Source organism: Oryx dammah, unplaced genomic scaffold (genome assembly GCF_014754425.2).
Source record: "Oryx dammah isolate SB20612 unplaced genomic scaffold, SCBI_Odam_1.1 HiC_scaffold_3, whole genome shotgun sequence".
Classification (NCBI taxonomy): domain Eukaryota; kingdom Metazoa; phylum Chordata; class Mammalia; order Artiodactyla; family Bovidae; genus Oryx; species Oryx dammah.
In genome coordinates this window covers 36,796,912-36,816,393 of record NW_024070187.1, presented here as the reverse complement: position 1 = coordinate 36,816,393, position 19,482 = coordinate 36,796,912, and the positions used below count along the sequence as shown (strand labels likewise).

The window sequence follows — 19,482 nt, the reverse complement described above, 5'->3', positions numbered from 1 at the left end:
CGAGTGCGTAGAGCGGCGAGAGCTGGAAGAAACGAATCCACCGCCTTCAACGTCACGGTTTGGGCGCATGCGCTGAGTGTCTTTTAAGCCGTTTTCTGAGGGGGACTTGGTGTTTCTAAGAGAAAGGGTCATTGGCTCCCCCGGAAGAGATATCCGCCGGGAGTGCGTACCCTGTGGAGGTTCGACTATTGGAGCCGAGCTGGTGGCGCTAGGCCTAGTCGGGTCTTGCGGCTGGGGGTGAGGCGAGGAAGAAGAATCCTCCATGGGTGAGAACAGGGACTCTGCCGAGGGGAAGAATCCCTGCTCCCCGTTTAGGAGAGGAGTTCGTTTGGAGATGCGTGGAGGAGGGAAGGCTGGGGCGTTTGGGAGTGCTGCGCAGCGCCCCGGCTTCTACTGAGAAGCGAAATGTCCCTAGGTCTTCTGATGTAGGCGAGCCGCTTTTTAATTCTGAGCGGTTGTTGTCCTTCTGGTCAATGCCCACATCTAATTACTTAAACCTCTCCCCACAGTGAAATTGCTGGTGGAGAGTCTGCAAACGTGGGAGGCAGTTGGGGAAGAGAGGCACGAGTTAATTTAGGTACAGCTTGTTGTTCTGAAGGCCTGATTTACAAACGTGCATGTTGTTTAGTCGCTAAGTCGTGTCCAGCTCTTCGCGATCCCAGAGACTGTGGCCCGCCAGGCTGCTCTGTCCGTGGGATTTCCCAGGCAAGAATACTGGAGTGGGTTGCCATTTCCTCCTCCACGGGATCTTCCCCACCCTAGGATCTAACCCGCATCTCCTGCTTTGGCTGGAGGGAACAACTGAGCCACCAGGGAAGCCCCACAAAGGTACCTAAGGGCAATGTTTTCAACAAAGGAGAACACAGATTGGAAAAGGGTATAGAGATTAAGATAAATTGCCTTCCTAATTTTTTTAATGGAGTTATTTCAGGTAGAAATCAACATCTCCATACTTACAGCCAACTAAAGAATTAAATTACAGTGCTGCATGTATGCCTTTTTCCTATCGAACTATCTTCCCTCCCCAGCAGTAATAGATTTTCTTCTTTTTTTGCGGGGGGGAGGAATTTTCTTAATTTGCTGGTAACTTTTATGTGTTAATGACATATGAATAAATCTATGAATAAGTATACTGTATTGTTTTCATGTTCTAACGTTATATGAATAATCATATGGAACCTGCTTTTTCCCATAACTGTTCTTTTTGAAGTTTATTCATAGATACCTTCATAACAGGAACTGAACACCTTATGGACCCTTTGTCTAGGGAAAAGTAATCAGTGTTTGATCTAGGAAGGAAAAGGAAAATTTTACTCAAGCCAACCTGAGGATTATAACCCATGAGATAGTCTTTCAGAAAGCTCTGAGGACTGTTCTGCCCTTTAGAGGTCTAAGCACGATTATATATGTTTTTGAGACGAAGGGTGTCTGTCAACGCATTATTGACAGTTTACACAATCCAGACCTATGGGTGTGAAGAGAAGAGTAGGTCATAGGAGACCCCATACAAGATTAAGAAGGAAGGTTATCTCCTAGGAGGTCTGATTAGTGCAGCTACACAACACACACTAAAGGGGAGGGAGGAGGCCCAAATAGCCGGAGGAAAATTTTTATATTTTAATTTTTCTTTTCTTGCCATAAAATTGTATTTCATTACCTTTTATGCCAAGACACTGTTTTAAGCACTTTACTTCATTTAATCCTCAGATACAACCCTTGGAACTACTTTCTCCTTTTTAAGAAGAGGAAACTGAGGTACAGATAGGTTTCTCTAATAGTCTGTTGTTTGAGTATGCCATAATTTGTTCATCCATTCCCTTGCTTCATAGTCCTAATTCCTGAAATATTGTAGGTATTCAAATGCTAGTTAAAATAATTAATATGGTAGCAGTTGGAGTCCCCATAACTTCAAAATTATCAAAATGTCTAATTTCTGAAAAGGCAAGATGTGTGGGTACTTTAGGTTAATCAGCTGAGGAAAATCATAGAGGTTTAAGAGTACATGAAATATGCTTGATAACAACTATAATCTCACTGTAGATTAAAATGTAGAGTATCTAGACAGCTGTGGTGAAAGAAAAGTAGAAAGGGCATTATTTTTTTTAACCAAGTATATCCAAAATAGCATTTCAACATGTATTCAACATAAATTGAGAATTATTTTACATTAGCCACATTTCAAATGCTAAATGGAGCTAGTGGCTGCGGTGTTAGTGTAGAACTATTCTTACTTTGGGAACCACTGAACTTACCATTTGTTTTTCATCTAAAATCAATTGGTGAACTAAAAGTTTGAGCAAACTAATATTTGGAGGCATTTTTCCTATTTTTGAGCCTTTTATTGCTCAGGCTTCCTTATGCTTTGGGTGTCTGCTACCTTTGTTGCTTTTTAAACTGTGCAGTTCTGTTACTTCCTTTACCTTATTTTATTGGACTATCTCACCACAAATTCATACCATTTTGTAAGTTACTGAAGGGTGAGGCATTGGCCACCAGAGGTCAGCCTAACTATCTTGATTAGCTCTGTGGAGGTGAGGTTTAATAATATGTCTTTGTTCAGTATTTTTTTGACATTATAATCTGAAAACTTTTTTTAAAAAGACACTGGATTACAAAAATGTCAGTTTTGGAATGGTAGAAGATAGTTGCAAACCATATATCTCATAAGGAGTTAATAGAAAAAATATATAAGAACTCATACAATTCAATAGTGAATTAATAATCTAATTAAAAATGAGCAAAGGACCTGAATAGACAAATTTTCCAAAGAACACATGCAAATGGCCAACCAGTATATGAGAAGGCGGTCAACATCATGAATCATCAGGGAAATTCAAATGAAAACCACAGTAAAGTATCACTTCACATCTGTCTGAATGACTATTAAAAAGTCTAAAGATAACAAGTGTTGATGAGGATGTACAGAAAAAGGAACACTGATACATGTTCAGTTCAGTCGCTCGGTCGTGTCCGACTCTTTGCGACCCCATGAATCGCAGCATGCCAGGCCTCCCTGTCTATCACCCGGAGTTCACTCAGACTCACATCCTAGTCAGTGATGCCATCCAGCCATCATCCTCTGTCGTCCCCTTCGGCCCCCAATCCCTCCCAGCATTAGAGGTAGGCAGCAATATGAAAGTTCCTAAAAAAAGTAAAAATGGAACTGTCATATGATCCAGGAATCCCCCTTCTTGGTATATATTCAAAGGAAATAAAATTACTATCTCAAAGATGTATCTGCACTCCCATGTTTATTGCAGCATTATTCACAGTAGCCAAGGTGTGGAAATAAGTGTCCATCAATGAGTGAATGGATAAAGAAGATGTAACATTTATATACAGACATGATTCAATCTTTAAAAAAAAAGGAAATTCTACAATTTACAGCAACATGGGTCAACCTGGAGGACATTCTGCCATATAAAATAAACCAAACACAAAGACAAATCCTGTATGATCCTATTTACATGTGGAATCTCAAAAAGTTGAACTCACAGTAACAGAGTAGAAGGAGTTATCAGTGGCTAGCGATGGAGGAGCCTAGTAGGCTGCAGTCCATGGGGTCACTAAGTCAGACACGACAGCAACTTCACTTTCATGTTTCACTTTCATGCATTGGAGAAGGAAATGGCAACCCACTCCAGTGTTCTTGCCTGGAGAATCCCAGGGATGGGGGAACCTGGTGGGCTGCCATCTCTGGGGTCGCACAGAGTCGGACACGACTGAAGCAACTTAGTAGCAGCAGCAGCAGCGGGTAAAGGAAATAGGAAGAACTCCGGGAATTGGTGATGGACAGGGAGGCCTTGGCGTGCTGCAATTCATGGAGCCACAAAGAGTCGGACACGACTGAGTGACTGAACTGAACTGAACTGAAAGCATACAAACTTTCTGGAGACCTAATGTACGTTGTGGTGACGATAGTTAATTATGTATACTTGAAATTTACCGGGAGTAGATACTAAGTGTTCTCATCACATCACATGCAAAAAAAAAAAAAAAAAAACCTGTGAGGTGATGGATATGTTCATTAGCTTGATTGTGGTAATCATTTCACTGTGAATACACATCTCAGGATATCATGTACATGTTAAATATATACAATTTGTCAATCGTACCTCAATAAAACTGGCTTTATTTTTAAAAAGATGCTATGTTAAACTCACTGCCTTTCATTTATCTGTGTCTTGACTTTTAATGCTATTGGGGAAAAGAAATTATAGCAATTAAACTAAGCAAACTAAAGAATTTGTATAGTAAGGCTATTTCTGAAATTACAGAAGAATCATTCTTTCAAGGTAAATTTTACATGGGAGTACATAGAGTGATTAATTCAGTTTTTATGTTTTTGTTCAATTACTTCATCATCATATACATATACATGTTGTTGCTAAGTCGTATCCAACTCTGCAACCCTGTGAGTGTAGCCTGCCTGGCTCTCTGTCCACGGGATTTCCCAGTAATTCAGTTTTGATATGCCTATAACTGCTTCTGCAATGGCAGAGACAGTAAAGAATCTGCCTGCAATACAGGAGACCTGGGTTTGATCCCTGAGTTGGGAAGATCCCCTGGAGAAGGAAATGGCAACCTCTCCAGTATTCTTGCCTGGAAAATCCCATGGACAGAGGAGCCTGGCGGGCTACAGTTCATGCAGTTGCAGAGAGTCGGACACAACTGAACAACTAACACACTATAGTGCCTGTGGAATGTAAGAGGTTAACAGGATGAGTTCACTCTAGATTTTATAGATGCCTTCAAAGAAACTTTGTCTTATTTCTGCTATAGTAGAATGAGCCTTTTAAAGAATGCTTTGAATAGCACAATAACTAAAGTATAGCCAATTATTAGTCTTGCAGATGGAATCTGATTGAATGAAAATAGTAAAACTATGAGGACAGAAGAATTAAAAGCTAAAACCTCCTATCTCAATAAAATACTTATAATACGTTTATAATTTTCTTTTTGTTTTCAGATTGAAGTAGGTAATATAAACTTTTTAAAGTATTCTTAAAGATGATGTTTAAGTTACAAGCAATTCCTTTTGTATGGCTTTAATAGTATCTTTGTTGATCCTGTTTTTAAATATTTCATATGTCTATATATCTTTCTCATACATGTATATTAAAATTTTCATATTTTTGTCTCCCTAAAATAAAGGTAAAACATGCTTGTGTAGTTAACTTATAACAGGCCTCTACCATTCTCTCATTAATTTTTTTTTTAAAAACTTGCTAAGCCCCTAATATGTGCCACTGCTGAGAACTAAATTAGATAAAAGAATGAGTAGAAGCCAGAGAAATAGTCTTTTATTTGGCCATGCTGCACAGCATGTGGAATCTTAGTTCCCGGAGCAGATATCTAACCTGTGTCCCCTGCATTGGGAGCATGGCATCTTTACCACTGAACTACCAAGAAGTCCCAGACAAATGTTCTTTAGATGGACATTACTGACACGAAACCAGCCCTTATCACCTCTATGTATTTGACCCTAGAGATGTTACAGACTTTCATTTTGAAAATCATTCTTACAGAATGGCATAAATGGGATGTTGATCATTTGGTTTTGCTTATTTCATTTGTTGTTCAGTTGCTAAGTCCTGGCCAACTCTGCAATTTAACCTATGCTTTTAGTCCATCTGTGTTGCTATGTATACTTCTAATGTGCTTTCATCACATGTTGCCTATCCATTCCTCTAGGGATGGAAACTTTGAATGCTTCTAATTCTTTAACATCAAAGATGAAGCTTCAGAATACATGTTGGTTTTCTGGAGATTTTCTCTGTTAGGTAAACCCAAGAGTAGAATTGCTGGATCCTGAGATGTGCAGATAGTCTAGCTAAGTAGTGCTGCCAGATTGCTCTTCAGAAAGGTTAACCCAGTCTATAATCCCACCAATAGTGCTGGTTTCTAAAGGAATTCCTTTAGTCCCCTCACTAACACCTGGCCTTATCCATCTTCCTAATTTTTACCAAAATAATAGAATAATGTGATATCTCTTTACTCACGTAGAGTTAATGGCCTGTGGATTTTTTCTTTTGTAAACTGGGTATTGTTGTCCTTTGCCCATTTCTTTATTGATATTGCTACCTTTGTTGTTGATTTGTAATTAACTTCTTTCTTGATGTCTTTACTTCATTCCAAAAAGGATTAATTTTGATGTGATTGAACTCATCATAGTTTGGTCATGTGCTTTATGGTTTTGTTTTTTTTTTAAGAAGTCCTCTGCTCCTAAATCACAAAGATATTCTCCTGCATTATATTCTAGTGACTATATAGTCTTATACTTCTCACTTAGATCTTTAATCTGTCATGAGTCCTCCTTTGTATGTGGCATTATATAGGTGACTTTTATTTTTCTTCATATGAGCCAGATTTACCAATATTATGTGCTAGATGGATTCATTCCCCCTTGATTTATGTGCTAACTTTATATTACATTCTAAAATTTTATGTGGTTCTATTTCTGAGCTTTGTTCCACTGGACTATTTGTTCTTATACTCTACCAGAGAAGCCCTGTTCTTGTACTAACTCTACCTTACTTTAATTTCTGTAGCTTCTCTAATATGTGTTACTATCCTGTAGGCCAAGAACCTCCTTTACGCTTCTGTTTAAATAGTTGGTGTAGCTATATATGGAATTTTATTCTTAACATATGAGGATTGTATAAATTAATTGGAAAAACATTATCTTTATAGTATTCATTTGTTCCATCCAAGAGCATGGAGTGTCTATTTTAAATTATGTGTCCTTGATTAGAATTTTACAGTCTTCTTTATAGAGGTCTTGAATATTATTGATTAGTTCTTAAATCCTTCATAGGTTTAGTCTGAGTTTTTTTTTCCTTTCTTTATTGTGAAAGTGTTTATGTAATATATTTTATGGTCCATATTGCTGGTATAGAAGTTAAGAGTGCCTGTGGTCAAATCCTATCATTTTGTAGATATAGAACCCTGGACAAGTAGCTTAAACCTCATGTGTAAAATGGGGACAATAAAAGTACCTATCTTACAGGATCATTAGAATTTCAATGAGTAGTGTTTGTACAATTCCTAGAATAGTATTTGGCAAATAGTAAGTGCTATATAAACAAGTTAATGAATATTCATAGGTTAATCTGTGAATTAAAAAAAGATTCAGGAACTTTATTGAACTTTTTTGGTAGCTCTAATAGTTTATATTTTAGGGTTTTTTTTTTAATTTGGATGACTATATCATCTGTAAAATAGTTTTATCTCTTTACAGTTCTTACCCTTTTTAAAAAAATAATATGTTGACTAGGACTTTGGTACTTTGTTACACAGTATCAGTCATCAGGATCACCCTATGTAATTCATTTTTAAAGAGAATATATCTAAATTTCTCATTTAGGATAATATTTGCTGAAAGTTTTTGGTAGATAAGTTTTACCATGATGAGAAAGTAGCTTTCTCTTCCAATCTGGTAAAAGTGTTTTGGTTTTTTTTAAGTCATAAATAGGCATTGGTCAAAAACTAAGAAGAGTTAAATTTCCACAATTGATAAAATTATCTGATTTTTTCTGTTTTATTACTATAGTGATTTATATTTATAAATTTATGAAACTGAGATGTTCTTGCTTTCAAGTTCTACATGATTATGACATTCTTTTTTTCTTTATTACACTATTACGTTTCGTTAGGTAGTATTTGAAATTTTTGCAAGTAAAATGAGCCTGTATCTTTCTTATATGCTTCATCTCTAGATTTAATTAATGTTTTATTATCTTCATGAAAGGAGCTAATCAGTTTTATGCTTTTTTGCTTTTTTCTGGAACAGTTAATATAAAATATGTATTAATTTTTTTAGAAGTTTAATGGAACTGTCTTATGAGAGTGGTGTTTTTAATAGGTGGTTATTACCTTTTCACTTTCTTTAATACTGGTCTGTTTTATTCCAGTTATCGATTCATTCCTATATGAATTTTAGTATTTCATATTCTTCTAGAATTTAGCCAGCTTATCTAGGTTTTCACATGTTAGCATATATTATGTTTTTACTTTTAATCTTTTTTGGAGTATTTTTAAATCTCTTTCTTGATAAGTCTCACCAGTTTTGTTTTTCTTATTCATATTTTCAGAAAACTGTCTGTTTTATCAACCTATTTTTCCATTATATACACTATTTAATTTCTGCCTTTATTATTTCTTTTCTGCTTATTTTGCTATTGCTTTTTTTCTGTTATCTTGAATGCCTAACTTGTGGGTATTTAAACTTCCCTATTTCCTCACAAGTGTATTCAAAGCTATGAATTTCTTCTAAGTACTGGTTTGGCCATGCCCCACAAATTTTGTCTTGTATGGTTATATTACCATTCACTCATATATTTTATGATATCCATTTTACTAATCCATGAGTTATTTAGTTTCCTAACCTATAATTACTTTTAACAGCTACTTTTATTGCATTATGGTCAGAAAATTTAGTCTAAATGAAATTGACTCTGTGAAATCTAGTTATGCTTTATAATTTAATGCATGAAATATTTCTGTGTTTGTATTTTATAGTTCCTAGAGCATATTAATATTTTTAAATGTTTCAGAATGCTTATATCTCTGCTTATATTCCCCCCTCAGTTCTATTAGTCATTACCTGAGAAACTTTAAGGATGTGCTTTTAGGTTTGTAGACATTTATTATGAGTATATCACTTTTATTTTTTACCTGTATTATAACATCCATCTTTGTTCCTTATATATTCTGGTTTGATATCTTTTTTGGGGGTATTAAGATTGCTATCTGAGGATTATTTTGGTCCATAGTTACCTGATAACATCTTTTTTCATATTTCTGGTTTTGACCTTTTTGGGTGTTTTTGCTTTAAAGTATGTTATTGAATCTTATTTTTTTTGTTAATTCATTCTGAGTGTCTGTCTTTTAATTATGAATTTAAGCTGTTTATAGTCATTGTAATTCCTGCTATATTAAAATTTATGCCTGCCATAATCTGTAGAGTGTAGTCATAGGACTACAACCTTTGGGTCCCAGCAAGAGTTCTGTCATCTAGAAACTACAATGAGGACAGGTCTCCTAAAACTAATGCCAAGAAACACCTCTAAAGATAAAAAAGGTACCTTTTACAGCTCCCTATTTGGAGTTCAGAGCATAAGGGATCTGCTTTGGCAGAGAATTATCTGGTCTAGAACTGCATAATAAAAAACAAACTAGCCCAGGTATGTACCAACAAAGGATTAAAGTGGCCCCAGGCTCTCCTTCCCAATTTTGTCATGGTAGGAGCCAGTCCCAGTTGGAGAATCTGCCTAAGTTTATGTGCTGAAGATGGGAAAGCCAATAAGGCTTTTTGCTTAGCATCAGTGTGCTTGGATACTCTATGAAGTTAGATGGATAATAACGTTACCCAGTGCTTTCAAGCTTTAATATCATGTCTCAAGTCTTCTCATTCACAGGTTAAGGCTACCTTTGCAGATGGTCCAGCAACTAAGTCGCCAGTTTCCAAGGGCATTTGCACCATCTGTGGAAAACATCGGATCATTGCACACCAGACAGATCCTTGGCAACTCATCCCACCATCCCCCTGCACAAAAGTTACTGCACCAGCTGACAAAGAAGGCAATCATTGAGGTTCTTTTCATTACCAAATAGATACAATATCTCTGCCAACAAAAAAAGAAAAAAAGAGTACACAAAGTGTCTCTTCATGAAATCACAACCAGTTGAGACCATGCAAAGCAAATCAGCTTGTCTATACAGTGACCTCTTCTTTTCTTCAGTAGCAGGGATTTGAAGGAGAGACTCTGACCTGTGCCACTGGTAAGTGACTAACTTTTACACACTGAACTGGTGCTGAGAACTGAGCTGTCGTCCTTGTAAGTGAAGAATATACAACATATCTTGAAGAACTGTACAGTGTTACAAGCCAGAGGCATACTATGTGTGTATAACAGACTGAGAAACAAGTGAATCTTACTGAAACAATTTCTCATCTTTTGCTTTATTTGCCAGTGTCCGTGTTTTGCTGGCTTAAGATTGTTACCTTTTTCTGGTATCTTTTTTCCTATACTGTTGGTCTGTTTTAATGGGTCCTAGAAATCCCTCTCCTGATCCCTTATCAGAATCAGAAAGTGAGGAAGAAGAAAACACTAACTACCTAAATGAGAGTTCTGGGGAAGAGTGGGATTCCTCTGAAGAAGAGGACCCTGTGGTGCCCAACCTAACACCTCTTGAGAGTCTTGCCTGGCAGGTTAAGTGCCTTTTAAAATATTCTACAACTTGGAAACCTTTAAATCCTAATTCCTGGTTATATCATGCTAAACTCCTGGATGCTAGCACACCAGTCCATATACTTCGAGAGATAGGTCTGAGACTCTCTCATTGCTCCCACTGTGTACCCAAACTGGAACCAATTCCTGAATGGCCTCCTCTGGCTTCTTGTGGAGTACCACCTTTTCAAAAGCCCCTTCTAAGTCCCAGCCAGCTTTCTAGAGAGCATGCCACTCTAAACGGAGCGCTGCAGTTTGCCACCAAACAGTTAAGCCGAACATTGAGTAGAGCCACCCCCATACCTGAATACCTAAAACAGATTCCTAATTCCTGTGTTTCTGGTTGTTGCTGTGGCTGGTTAACTAAAACAGTTAAGGAAACAACCCGCACTGAACCCATCAACACTACTTACTCCTACACTGACTTCCAAAAGGCAGTTAACAAACTCCTAACTGCATCCCTATAAAAAACCCACCCACCATTCATTCTCATCTCATGTTCCCAGTTGAGAAAGGAACACAGTTACACAGCCCACAGTTGAGAAACAAATGTCTTCTCAGCCAAACTATGCCCTGTCTTCAGAAGCCAAAGTACCATCCAGTACTAAATACATAGCCTAAGAGTCCTGTAACTCAATTACAGATGTGCAGTGCAAGCATTCCCTTTGAAAGACTCTGTGGATGAGATGAGAACTTCAACAGAGAATTAGTTAAAAAGGACCTTTTTACAAAAAAAATGTTGACTATTCTCCACACTCAGTTCTACCCACAATTTACTCTGCTTGTCTAATGGACTTAACTAGATACCTAATTATCAATGGGAAGGAAAAGTAGGCCACTATCCCACTGGTTACCCAACCTTCAGAATAGCCATTGTGGAAACTGGTAAATTAGCTACTGCTAATAACACCTTTCTGAGCATACTTTTCTCTAATACTCATTTTCAGAGAGGTTTTTGATTTAAATAGAATAACTGGACAAAAGAAAAGGGTAGGACTGTGGATTTAACTCCCAGTTTTATATTGATAGTCCTGCATAGGGCACCCTTTAGGGGTTCCTATTTGTGGGGAGGGAGTGCAGCGCAGCAGCGCGTAGTCACTTAGTTGAGTCTGATTCTTTGCAACCCCGTGGACTGTAACCCACCAGTGTAGTAGCAGCCTACACTACTTCAGATGTATTATGGGACCTGCAGTTACAGCATACACATTTTATAGGTTCCCACCAGGCTGTCTCTAGATAAACTGGCTTGTAAGATCATGTGAGTGTGTGTGCTCAGTCTTGTTTGATTCTTTGCAACCCCATGGACTATAGCCTGCAAGGTTCTTCTATCCATGGAATTTTCCAGGCAAGAATATTGGAGTGGGTTGCCATTTCCTCCTCCAGGGAATCTTTCTGACCCAGAGATGAACCTGCATCTTTTGGGTCTCCTGCATTGGCAGGCGGATTCTTTACCACTGCGTCATGTGAGAAGCCTTGTAAGATCATACATGGAGTTTAAACAGACACTTGCTCTGTAGGGAATATATTTCCTGCATCCTGGCATCTAGACTTTAGTTGGTAGCAAATAAAACACATTCTAAAAGAACAATGGGAAAGAAAAGTTATGCTAGTGGATGAAAGTATTTTATCTATCTGTTTCCTGGAGCAGTATTCATGCACTTTCAGAATCTATTGCAAACTTTTTAGGAACCCTTCTAACTTTAAAGAACTTGACTGCAGAAAATCTCAGCCTAATACAATCTGAAGTGTTTCTGTGTCTGACTTTAGATTTTTTTTTCTGGTTGAATAGAAAGCATACAGCCTTGCAAATGAGTCTTGCTGTGTCAAAACATAGAAATCAACATACATAAAATGTATGAGGCCAGTAAGTCTTTTTACACACTTATAATAAAGAGGAAATCTGTATGTGATCCTGGTTGGCTGGGCATCTAAAGGGAATCAGAAAATAGATTGTTAAAGGTATATATATATATATATATATCTCCTTCCTTATTTTAGTTTTGCTTTTTCCTGTTCTCCATAATTAAGTGCTGTATACAAGGTGACATCAAAAAATGGAAGCATTAATGGAATCACAAATTCTATAAATGTATAGCAACTTTGAGAAAGAAGAATGTTTCTAACCTAATGAGAAATTTCTACTGAGCCTTAGTTGTTTCATCTTAAGGAGGAAATTATAGTGGGTAGAAAAAAAATATTTGTTAATGGAAAATTACTGAATTGAAACCATATAATGTTAGTGTAACTGAATGTAACAGTAACTGCTCCTATGTAGATATTCTATGAAATTGTTTTTTTTTTTTAATGTTAGAAAAACATGTTTCTTTTTTTCAAAGGGGGAGGTGGGAAGAAGTAGGGAGATCTGAAAATTAAAATATGTTGATGTTTATGTAACCATAATATGTTCCTTTTTCTGTGTGTGTGCATGCGTGTGTGTGTATAAAAGTGCCTTGAACACATGAACACATCTTTGCTGTTCATTCCAAAAGGAAGCCTTTTCCCAGCTTCCCAGCTGAATAAAGCAGTAGCTTTGTACATGCTGAACAGAGTATGGTTATTTGTTCCTAAGAAAGTGAAATAGATTCTACTTTGCTTAAGGCATATTCAACATTCACTAAGTGCTAAATAGAGTCCATAGAGATACAGTGGATCTCATAGGAGGTGACTTGGCTGTCCTAGGAAAGAAACATAATTGAAAAAAGTGTTAGATAATCAGTCCAAACCTAGGTTTGAACCCATTTGTTTGTATATATTAAGTAGTTTCAGGTTGCACAAAATGATAGGTACCGAATAAGCCTAAAGACTTGACTTCTTTTTGTGTGTCATGAGTGTGGGGCTAGGGGTCAGTTAACTACTTTCACACTCTCTCTCTCCATGGGCCTTGGTTAAATTCAGTCACCATAATTAGGATTAAAAAGGATGAGTTTATTCTCTATTTATCAAAATATTTATCAAAGAGGTGGGAAAAGGGATTTCTAAACCAACAGACATCAGTGTTATTTAAAGGTGTTATTCTTTCTTGGTGCAAATAGTCTCTTTTTGTTGAAGCAGTCCAGGAAACTTGAGCCCAGAACACCATAATCATGTTTTTTAAGCCATTCAGCTTCCTAACAGAAGGAAGAAATCTAGACATGGCAGGAAGAGGGTAGATGTTAGGTAACCTTTAGGGAATTATCTTGTTGGGACTCCTATCACAACTATGCATCTAAAATTTTTTCTCTATGATGAAAATAGTGTTTTGATACTAGAGTAGATTCCTAAAGCAATTAGGACTTTAGTTCTAGTCAGTTAGGTTGTTTGCTTACTGATAACATAAATTCTCTTACATCTCTAACAAATGATTTTCTTCTTTTGGCTCCATTGTTAGAGAACTCAGCATCTTTTGGAGCAGCCCATTAGTTTTAAATAGAGATATAGTTGTTCATCTAATAACATTATGGAGTGCCTACTATAATTCAAGATACTCACTGGGAGTACAAAATTAAGATATATAAGAAGTTAGTTTCAAAATGTGTCAAACCAATGTGAATTACCCCAAGGCTTTTGGCTATTAGTGCTTATTTACTGTGAGCTAGAGTCAGGCTCACAGTAAATAAGCTTACTCCTTACACTGGCTGGTAATTATTTGAAAATGAGACAGCCATCCAAGCATAGTGGATATTCAAATGGAGAGCACACCCCAACAATTAAACCCCACAAGAGGTAGATAAGGGAATACATAAAATAAATAGGTATCTTATACACAGATTTAAATTGTATATACTAAATTCACAAGGCAGTGGCACACAAAAATCAAGACCTGAAGTGTTTTGCTCATATGACTGATATATATAAAGGCCCAGAAAGTCTGGACCTCTCAGATTTCATGAGACAACTCTGTACAAGCCGCTGCCTTAATATAAGCCTACAAATGACCAGTATCCGTTGTACGGAGGGAAATCGAAGGCACTACACTGACACCAACCACCAGGTATTGTGTCTACTTGGTAGTTATCAAAGGAAAGTATCTTTGTGTATCTTTGCCAGTTTTGAAACAAGTTTAGTTAATGGCTACATGTTTGAGTCTGATCCTTGTATACAGTCTTCTAATCTGTTTCTATTGGTGGCAGCAGTGGGATTATGTTCTATAAAATTTTTGGAAGTGAGACTAAGGAATATCACAGTGATGTGATCTTCCCAGCTCTTCTTGGCTGTAAGAGCTATGACCAGCCCTGAATTTTCAGTAAGGTATGGAAAAGGATGACTTGATTTAAAAATAATAGTAGAGTTCCCTGGTAGTCTGGTGGTTAGGATTTGATGCTTTCACTGCTGTGACCCAGGTTCAATCCCTGGAGAACTGAGATCTCACAAGCTTTAGGGTGTGGCCAAGATAAAAAATAATAATGATAATTTAAAATAACAGTGTAGCAGGCAGACAGTACTAGATTTGTTGCTTCTAAACTGTGGAGTCAGTTTAAAATGTTAACCTCGCCAGTGAAGACCCACTCTCAGATGGACTGGAAATAAACATTTCATTTTAAACGGCAATTCTGAACTTAATCACTTTTTTCCAGCCCACACATGACATGAAATAATCCATTTATTTCCAAGGGAATTTTGTTAATATTCTAAAATATTCAAAAATGAACTATTTTGTGGCATAGTATAAAAATCCTCCCTTTCTACTCACATCTTCACTAAAGTAAAAACCCCTTAATATTATGCATAAATACAAAAATGATACCTTACCCTATCGTATCAACTGTGTTCAGGGCTTAGGTTGAATCAGAACAGGGCTACAGCAGTGAGCATCAGAACTGAGGCAGAAGGGCATTGATAAAACCAGTCCTCTACCTCCTCTAAAACCTAAAGACTGGCTTTTGTCTTTTTTTTTTTTTCTACATGTTGAGCATAGACCACTGTGAAGAACCTCTCCCCACATTCCCTGCAACTTCTGCCTGTGGTTGATCATTGCTTACTTCTCATCATCACCAGCTCATAAACCTGGAAGTGACCTTCAACAGCCAGGCAATATTTACCAAATTCATAACTTTATGATTTTGACTGTTAATAAAATGTTTATTTTCTTCTTTTTAAATCCTATAGCACCCATTGAAATGACACTATGGAAAGATACTTTGAGATAATTTCTAAAGATGAGAAATCTGAAGATGAGAAAAATTAAATGACTTGTCCACTGTTTAAATATTTAATAATGCACTTAAAACACAGTATGTATAAAATTGTACAATAAACAATTCAAACTCAAATAAAATGTTAACAACAGCTTAGTGTTGGAGCATAAAGCAGTAAGTTGTCTGGAATTCAGGAAGTTTATTTGGGAAAAAATATATGCATCTGAAACATGATATGAAAATTCTTGAAAATATTTGGAAAGTTATGCTCTGTTTCTTAGAGTGGAACATAACCAGTATTCATCAAGGAGATAGGATCCCAGTCATCCTAACAAGGTTGTTAACTGAGTTCCTAGTATACACAGAAACTGAGCTGGTGTGGTATCAAATTAGGTAGCAACAGAAACCAGATGACATCATAAAATGAGTTGCAGCTTATAAATTAAAGAGCTGATAACATTTTAGTTAGGGGTAAGTTATTATATTTGGGTTAACTACTAAACCCATGTTTCATGCTACTTTTCCACTGTGGTGTCAGCTTATGAGACCTGACACTCCAGGACATCAGCTAATGTCTTGCTGTGTATCATCTAGGCAGTGGTCTGGTTGGGGGAATTTTGTTTGAGAGATACACAAATAATTGAAACAGTCCAAGAGTATGGCCATCTTCCATCAAAAAAGACTCTTGATTGGCTTTGTGATGATACCCTAGGAACCAGACTGGCTTGATAGAAGGAGAGCTCTAGTGACACGAATAAGGGGCTAACCATGCTACCTAGATAATCTGAGTTCCTATAGTAATTGAAAGCATTAAGTTTTGTCACAGCCAAGGCAGTCTATATTGCAAAGTGGGTATATATGGGGTTGCCCGTGGCTACCAGCTTGGTAGTAATGTAGATTTTTTAAATATTATTTGCCCACATCAGGTCTTAGTTGCTGCATTCAGGATATTTAGTGTATCATGTGGGATCTTTCCTTGTGTCATGCAGGCTTAGTAATAACAGTGCTGCTGCTGCTAAGTCACTTCAGTCATGTCCGACTCAGTGCGACTCCATAGACGGCAGCCCACCAAGGCTCCCCCGTCCCTGGGATTCTCCAGGCAAGAACACTGGAGTGGGTTGCCATTTCCTTCTCCAATGCATGAAAGTGAAAAGTGAAAGTGAAGTCGCTCAGTCATGTCTGACTCTTAGTGACCCCATGGACTGCAGCCTACCAAGCTCCTCTGTCCATGGGATTTTCCAGGCAAGAGTACTGGAGTGGGGTGCCATTGCCTTCTCCAGTGCACAGGGTTAGTTTCTCCATGGCATGTGGGATCTTACTTCACCCACCAGGGGTCGAACCTTTGTTCCCTGCATTGCAAGGCAGATTCTTAACCACTGGACCAGCAGGGAAATCCCAGTAATGTAGATTTTTCCCGGTGAATAGTTTTGGTCCAGATCCCCAGTTTCCTTCTTTATATCCAGCTTTTCTATGGTGGTCATTTTCTACTTATGATATATTCTTTCTTTAAATATCTTTGATTGCCAGTCTGTATTTTTACAGGATGCCCAAATAAATTTGAATTTCAGAAAAAAGAAATAGGGGTCATACTTATTTTAGAAAAAAAGTTATCTGAAATTCACATTTATGTGACATCCCATATGTTATCTGGCAACCCTATAAATGTGTTAGTAACACTGGTAAAGTTTGGATTGTAGTCATGTATTTGTTCCCAGGAAACACACTGGTCCTTTCCATTATGTACTGGTTTTTTATCTGCTGATACTTGATATGGGAAGAGGAAGGCTAACACATAGTTGACCCAAAGCTTATCGTTAAGAGATAAAAGAGGAAGCCTAATTGCAGATAGGAGAGTTTTTAATAGGAGACACATTGTCTTTGGCTAAAATTCTCACATAGCCATTAAAACATTTCCAGATGTACAAATTTTCAAAATAATGTCTAGATAATCGGTAGTTTAGGGGTTGTCTGTTGCTTTTTGTTTGTGTGACTTTTAAACAGTTACTTTCTCATTCTCTTTTACCATGAAGGGAAAGATTAAGTGCACTACTTTTTTTTTTTTTTTTAATACTTGATAGGTAGCACAATTCTCACAGCCACTCTTCATCTCAGAAAAGATACACAAATGTGGAACACCTATCTTTTTCTTCCAGAACCCCCCAGGGAGTCAAGGATTTGGAGTCACTAGGTGCCCTGAAAGGTGAGGTTGAGGAGCAAAGTTGAAAACAAGGGGATTATTTGAAAGTCTATTTTTGTTCTCCCTTTGTAGCCAAGCAGCTTTCTCTTTTTCTAGAAGGCTGGAGACTTATTCTCTGGAGAAATTAAACCAAACAGATTAGAGCTGGGACCTGGGGGGAGAATGGTGGTCGTAGTGAGGTATCACACTGAAAATAGGATGATTGAGAGATCAGTGTTCTGAACATTATAAGCCTTCAGTGCCCTTTCACCACCTTGCTACAGAATGTGGCAGCTGGGCTTATACATACCCCATCCCAGCCCTTCTGGAGAGATGAACAATTTTAAAAAACAGCTTGCACTTGATTATTATTTGTTACAGTGAAGCTCAGAGTTCACAACCCTACTCATTCATACATAACTTTCAGTCCCTTGAAATAATGCTAAGCTACTGGTATTAATATATGTTTGGTTAGGCGATGGCACCCCACTCCAGTACTCTTGCCTGGAAAATTCCATGCACAGAGGAGCCTGGTAGGCTGCAGTCCATGGGGTTGCAAAGACTTCCATGCATTGGAGAAGGAAATGGCAACCCACTCCAGTGTTCTTGCCTGGAGAGTCCCAGGGACGGGGGAGCCTGGTGGGCTGCCGTCTATGGGGTTGCACAGAGTCGGACACGACTGAAGCAACTTAGCAGACTTAGCAGTAAGTATATAAGATAATCAAAACAAACCAAAAATAAGGGGAAGAAGTTCATGCTGAACTTAAACTTTTGTGTGGAGGCACTAAACCATAGTGGACAAAGCAATACTCAGGAAAAGAAAATGTGGTGAGTGTTGTTCAATGAAAAATAAATTTTTTTCCAATATAAAAAAAGAATGCTAAGCTGATAGCCAAGAATCACTATACATATAGAAATAACTTCAACAATGAAAGATGAAGACTAAAACAAAAGTACCTGGGAAAAAAAGCAGAAAACATGAAGTCCCCAAAGATGCAATAATATTCTCAGAACAGCATATATTGCATCCATGAAAATTAAGAACACAGTGCTATAAAAGATGAAGAATCAGAAAAAAGTATTAGAAAAATAGGAGAGCCAAAATTAAATATGAAATGTGTTGGGGAATAAGTTGAAGAAATTTCAGAAAATAGAACAAAAAAGCAGAGGTGAAAATAGCAAAGAACCAAAAAATTAGAATGGGGCGCAACATCTGATTAAGATCTCGAAAAGGAGAGAAAAGAGAAAGGAGGTGATAATAAGAATATCTCCCCAACATGTAGGACATGCGGCTCTTACTAATAAAACGATCCACTGAGCGCATGGTACAATGAATCACCCACACACACATGCAAAATCATATGATGATAATTAAGGATGATAGTTGTTAAAGAAGATCCTTAAAGTTTCCACAAGGGGATAACAAGAGTTACATAAAAGGATGTTTTCAGAATGGCGTTTTAACTTTTTGATAGCAACTCTAGAAGATGCTAGAAGACTATAAATGCAGGGTCTTCAAATCTAAGAGAAAAAATTATTTCCAGTCTAATATTCTGTCTAGAATTATAGACAGTCCAATCAAGTATGGGGCTAAAATAAAGGTTAGACTGGCATGGTCTCAAAATTGTATCTTACCATGTACCCTTTCTTAGGAGGCTACTGGAGGATGAGCTTCATCAAAACAAAGGAGTAATCTAAGTAAGAAAGCATGGGATCCTGAAACTATCAGATCTGACAAAGGAATGCAATGAAAGTCCCACGATGACTACTGTGTCAAGTAAGTAGGGTGGGGGTGTGAGGAAGTAGGTCCCTAGGAAACGTGGAACAAAGTGTTTTGAGTACATGGAAAGTATGAAAAAGTGCAACAGATGTTAAGAGAAAATATAAAAAGATAAGCACAAGCGTAGTGAGAATAAAGATAAAATGAGGCAATTAGAAGTATACCAAATAAACATTTTTG

The 19,482-nt window shown here is 37.3% G+C and overlaps 1 protein-coding gene across 5 annotated transcripts; it reads left to right on the top strand.

Annotated features, from left to right (window-relative positions):
- Positions 1–12: 12 nt before the first annotated feature.
- DCAF16 (DDB1 and CUL4 associated factor 16) lies at positions 13–12,776 on the top strand. 5 transcript variants are annotated; one of them, XM_040237904.1, is made up of 3 exons: positions 13–266; positions 510–1,755; positions 9,420–12,776. In XM_040237904.1, exon 3 carries the CDS (start codon positions 10,049–10,051, stop codon positions 10,697–10,699), a length of 651 nt encoding a protein of 216 aa, XP_040093838.1. In that variant the 5' UTR covers positions 13–266; positions 510–1,755; positions 9,420–10,048; the 3' UTR covers positions 10,700–12,776. The 5 variants fall into 5 exon arrangements, with proteins under 5 accessions (XP_040093838.1, XP_040093839.1, XP_040093836.1 ...); XM_040237905.1 differs by lacking the exon at positions 510–1,755 and having other exon boundaries at positions 13–162; XM_040237902.1 differs by lacking the exon at positions 510–1,755.
- Positions 12,777–19,482: the final 6,706 nt, after the last annotated feature.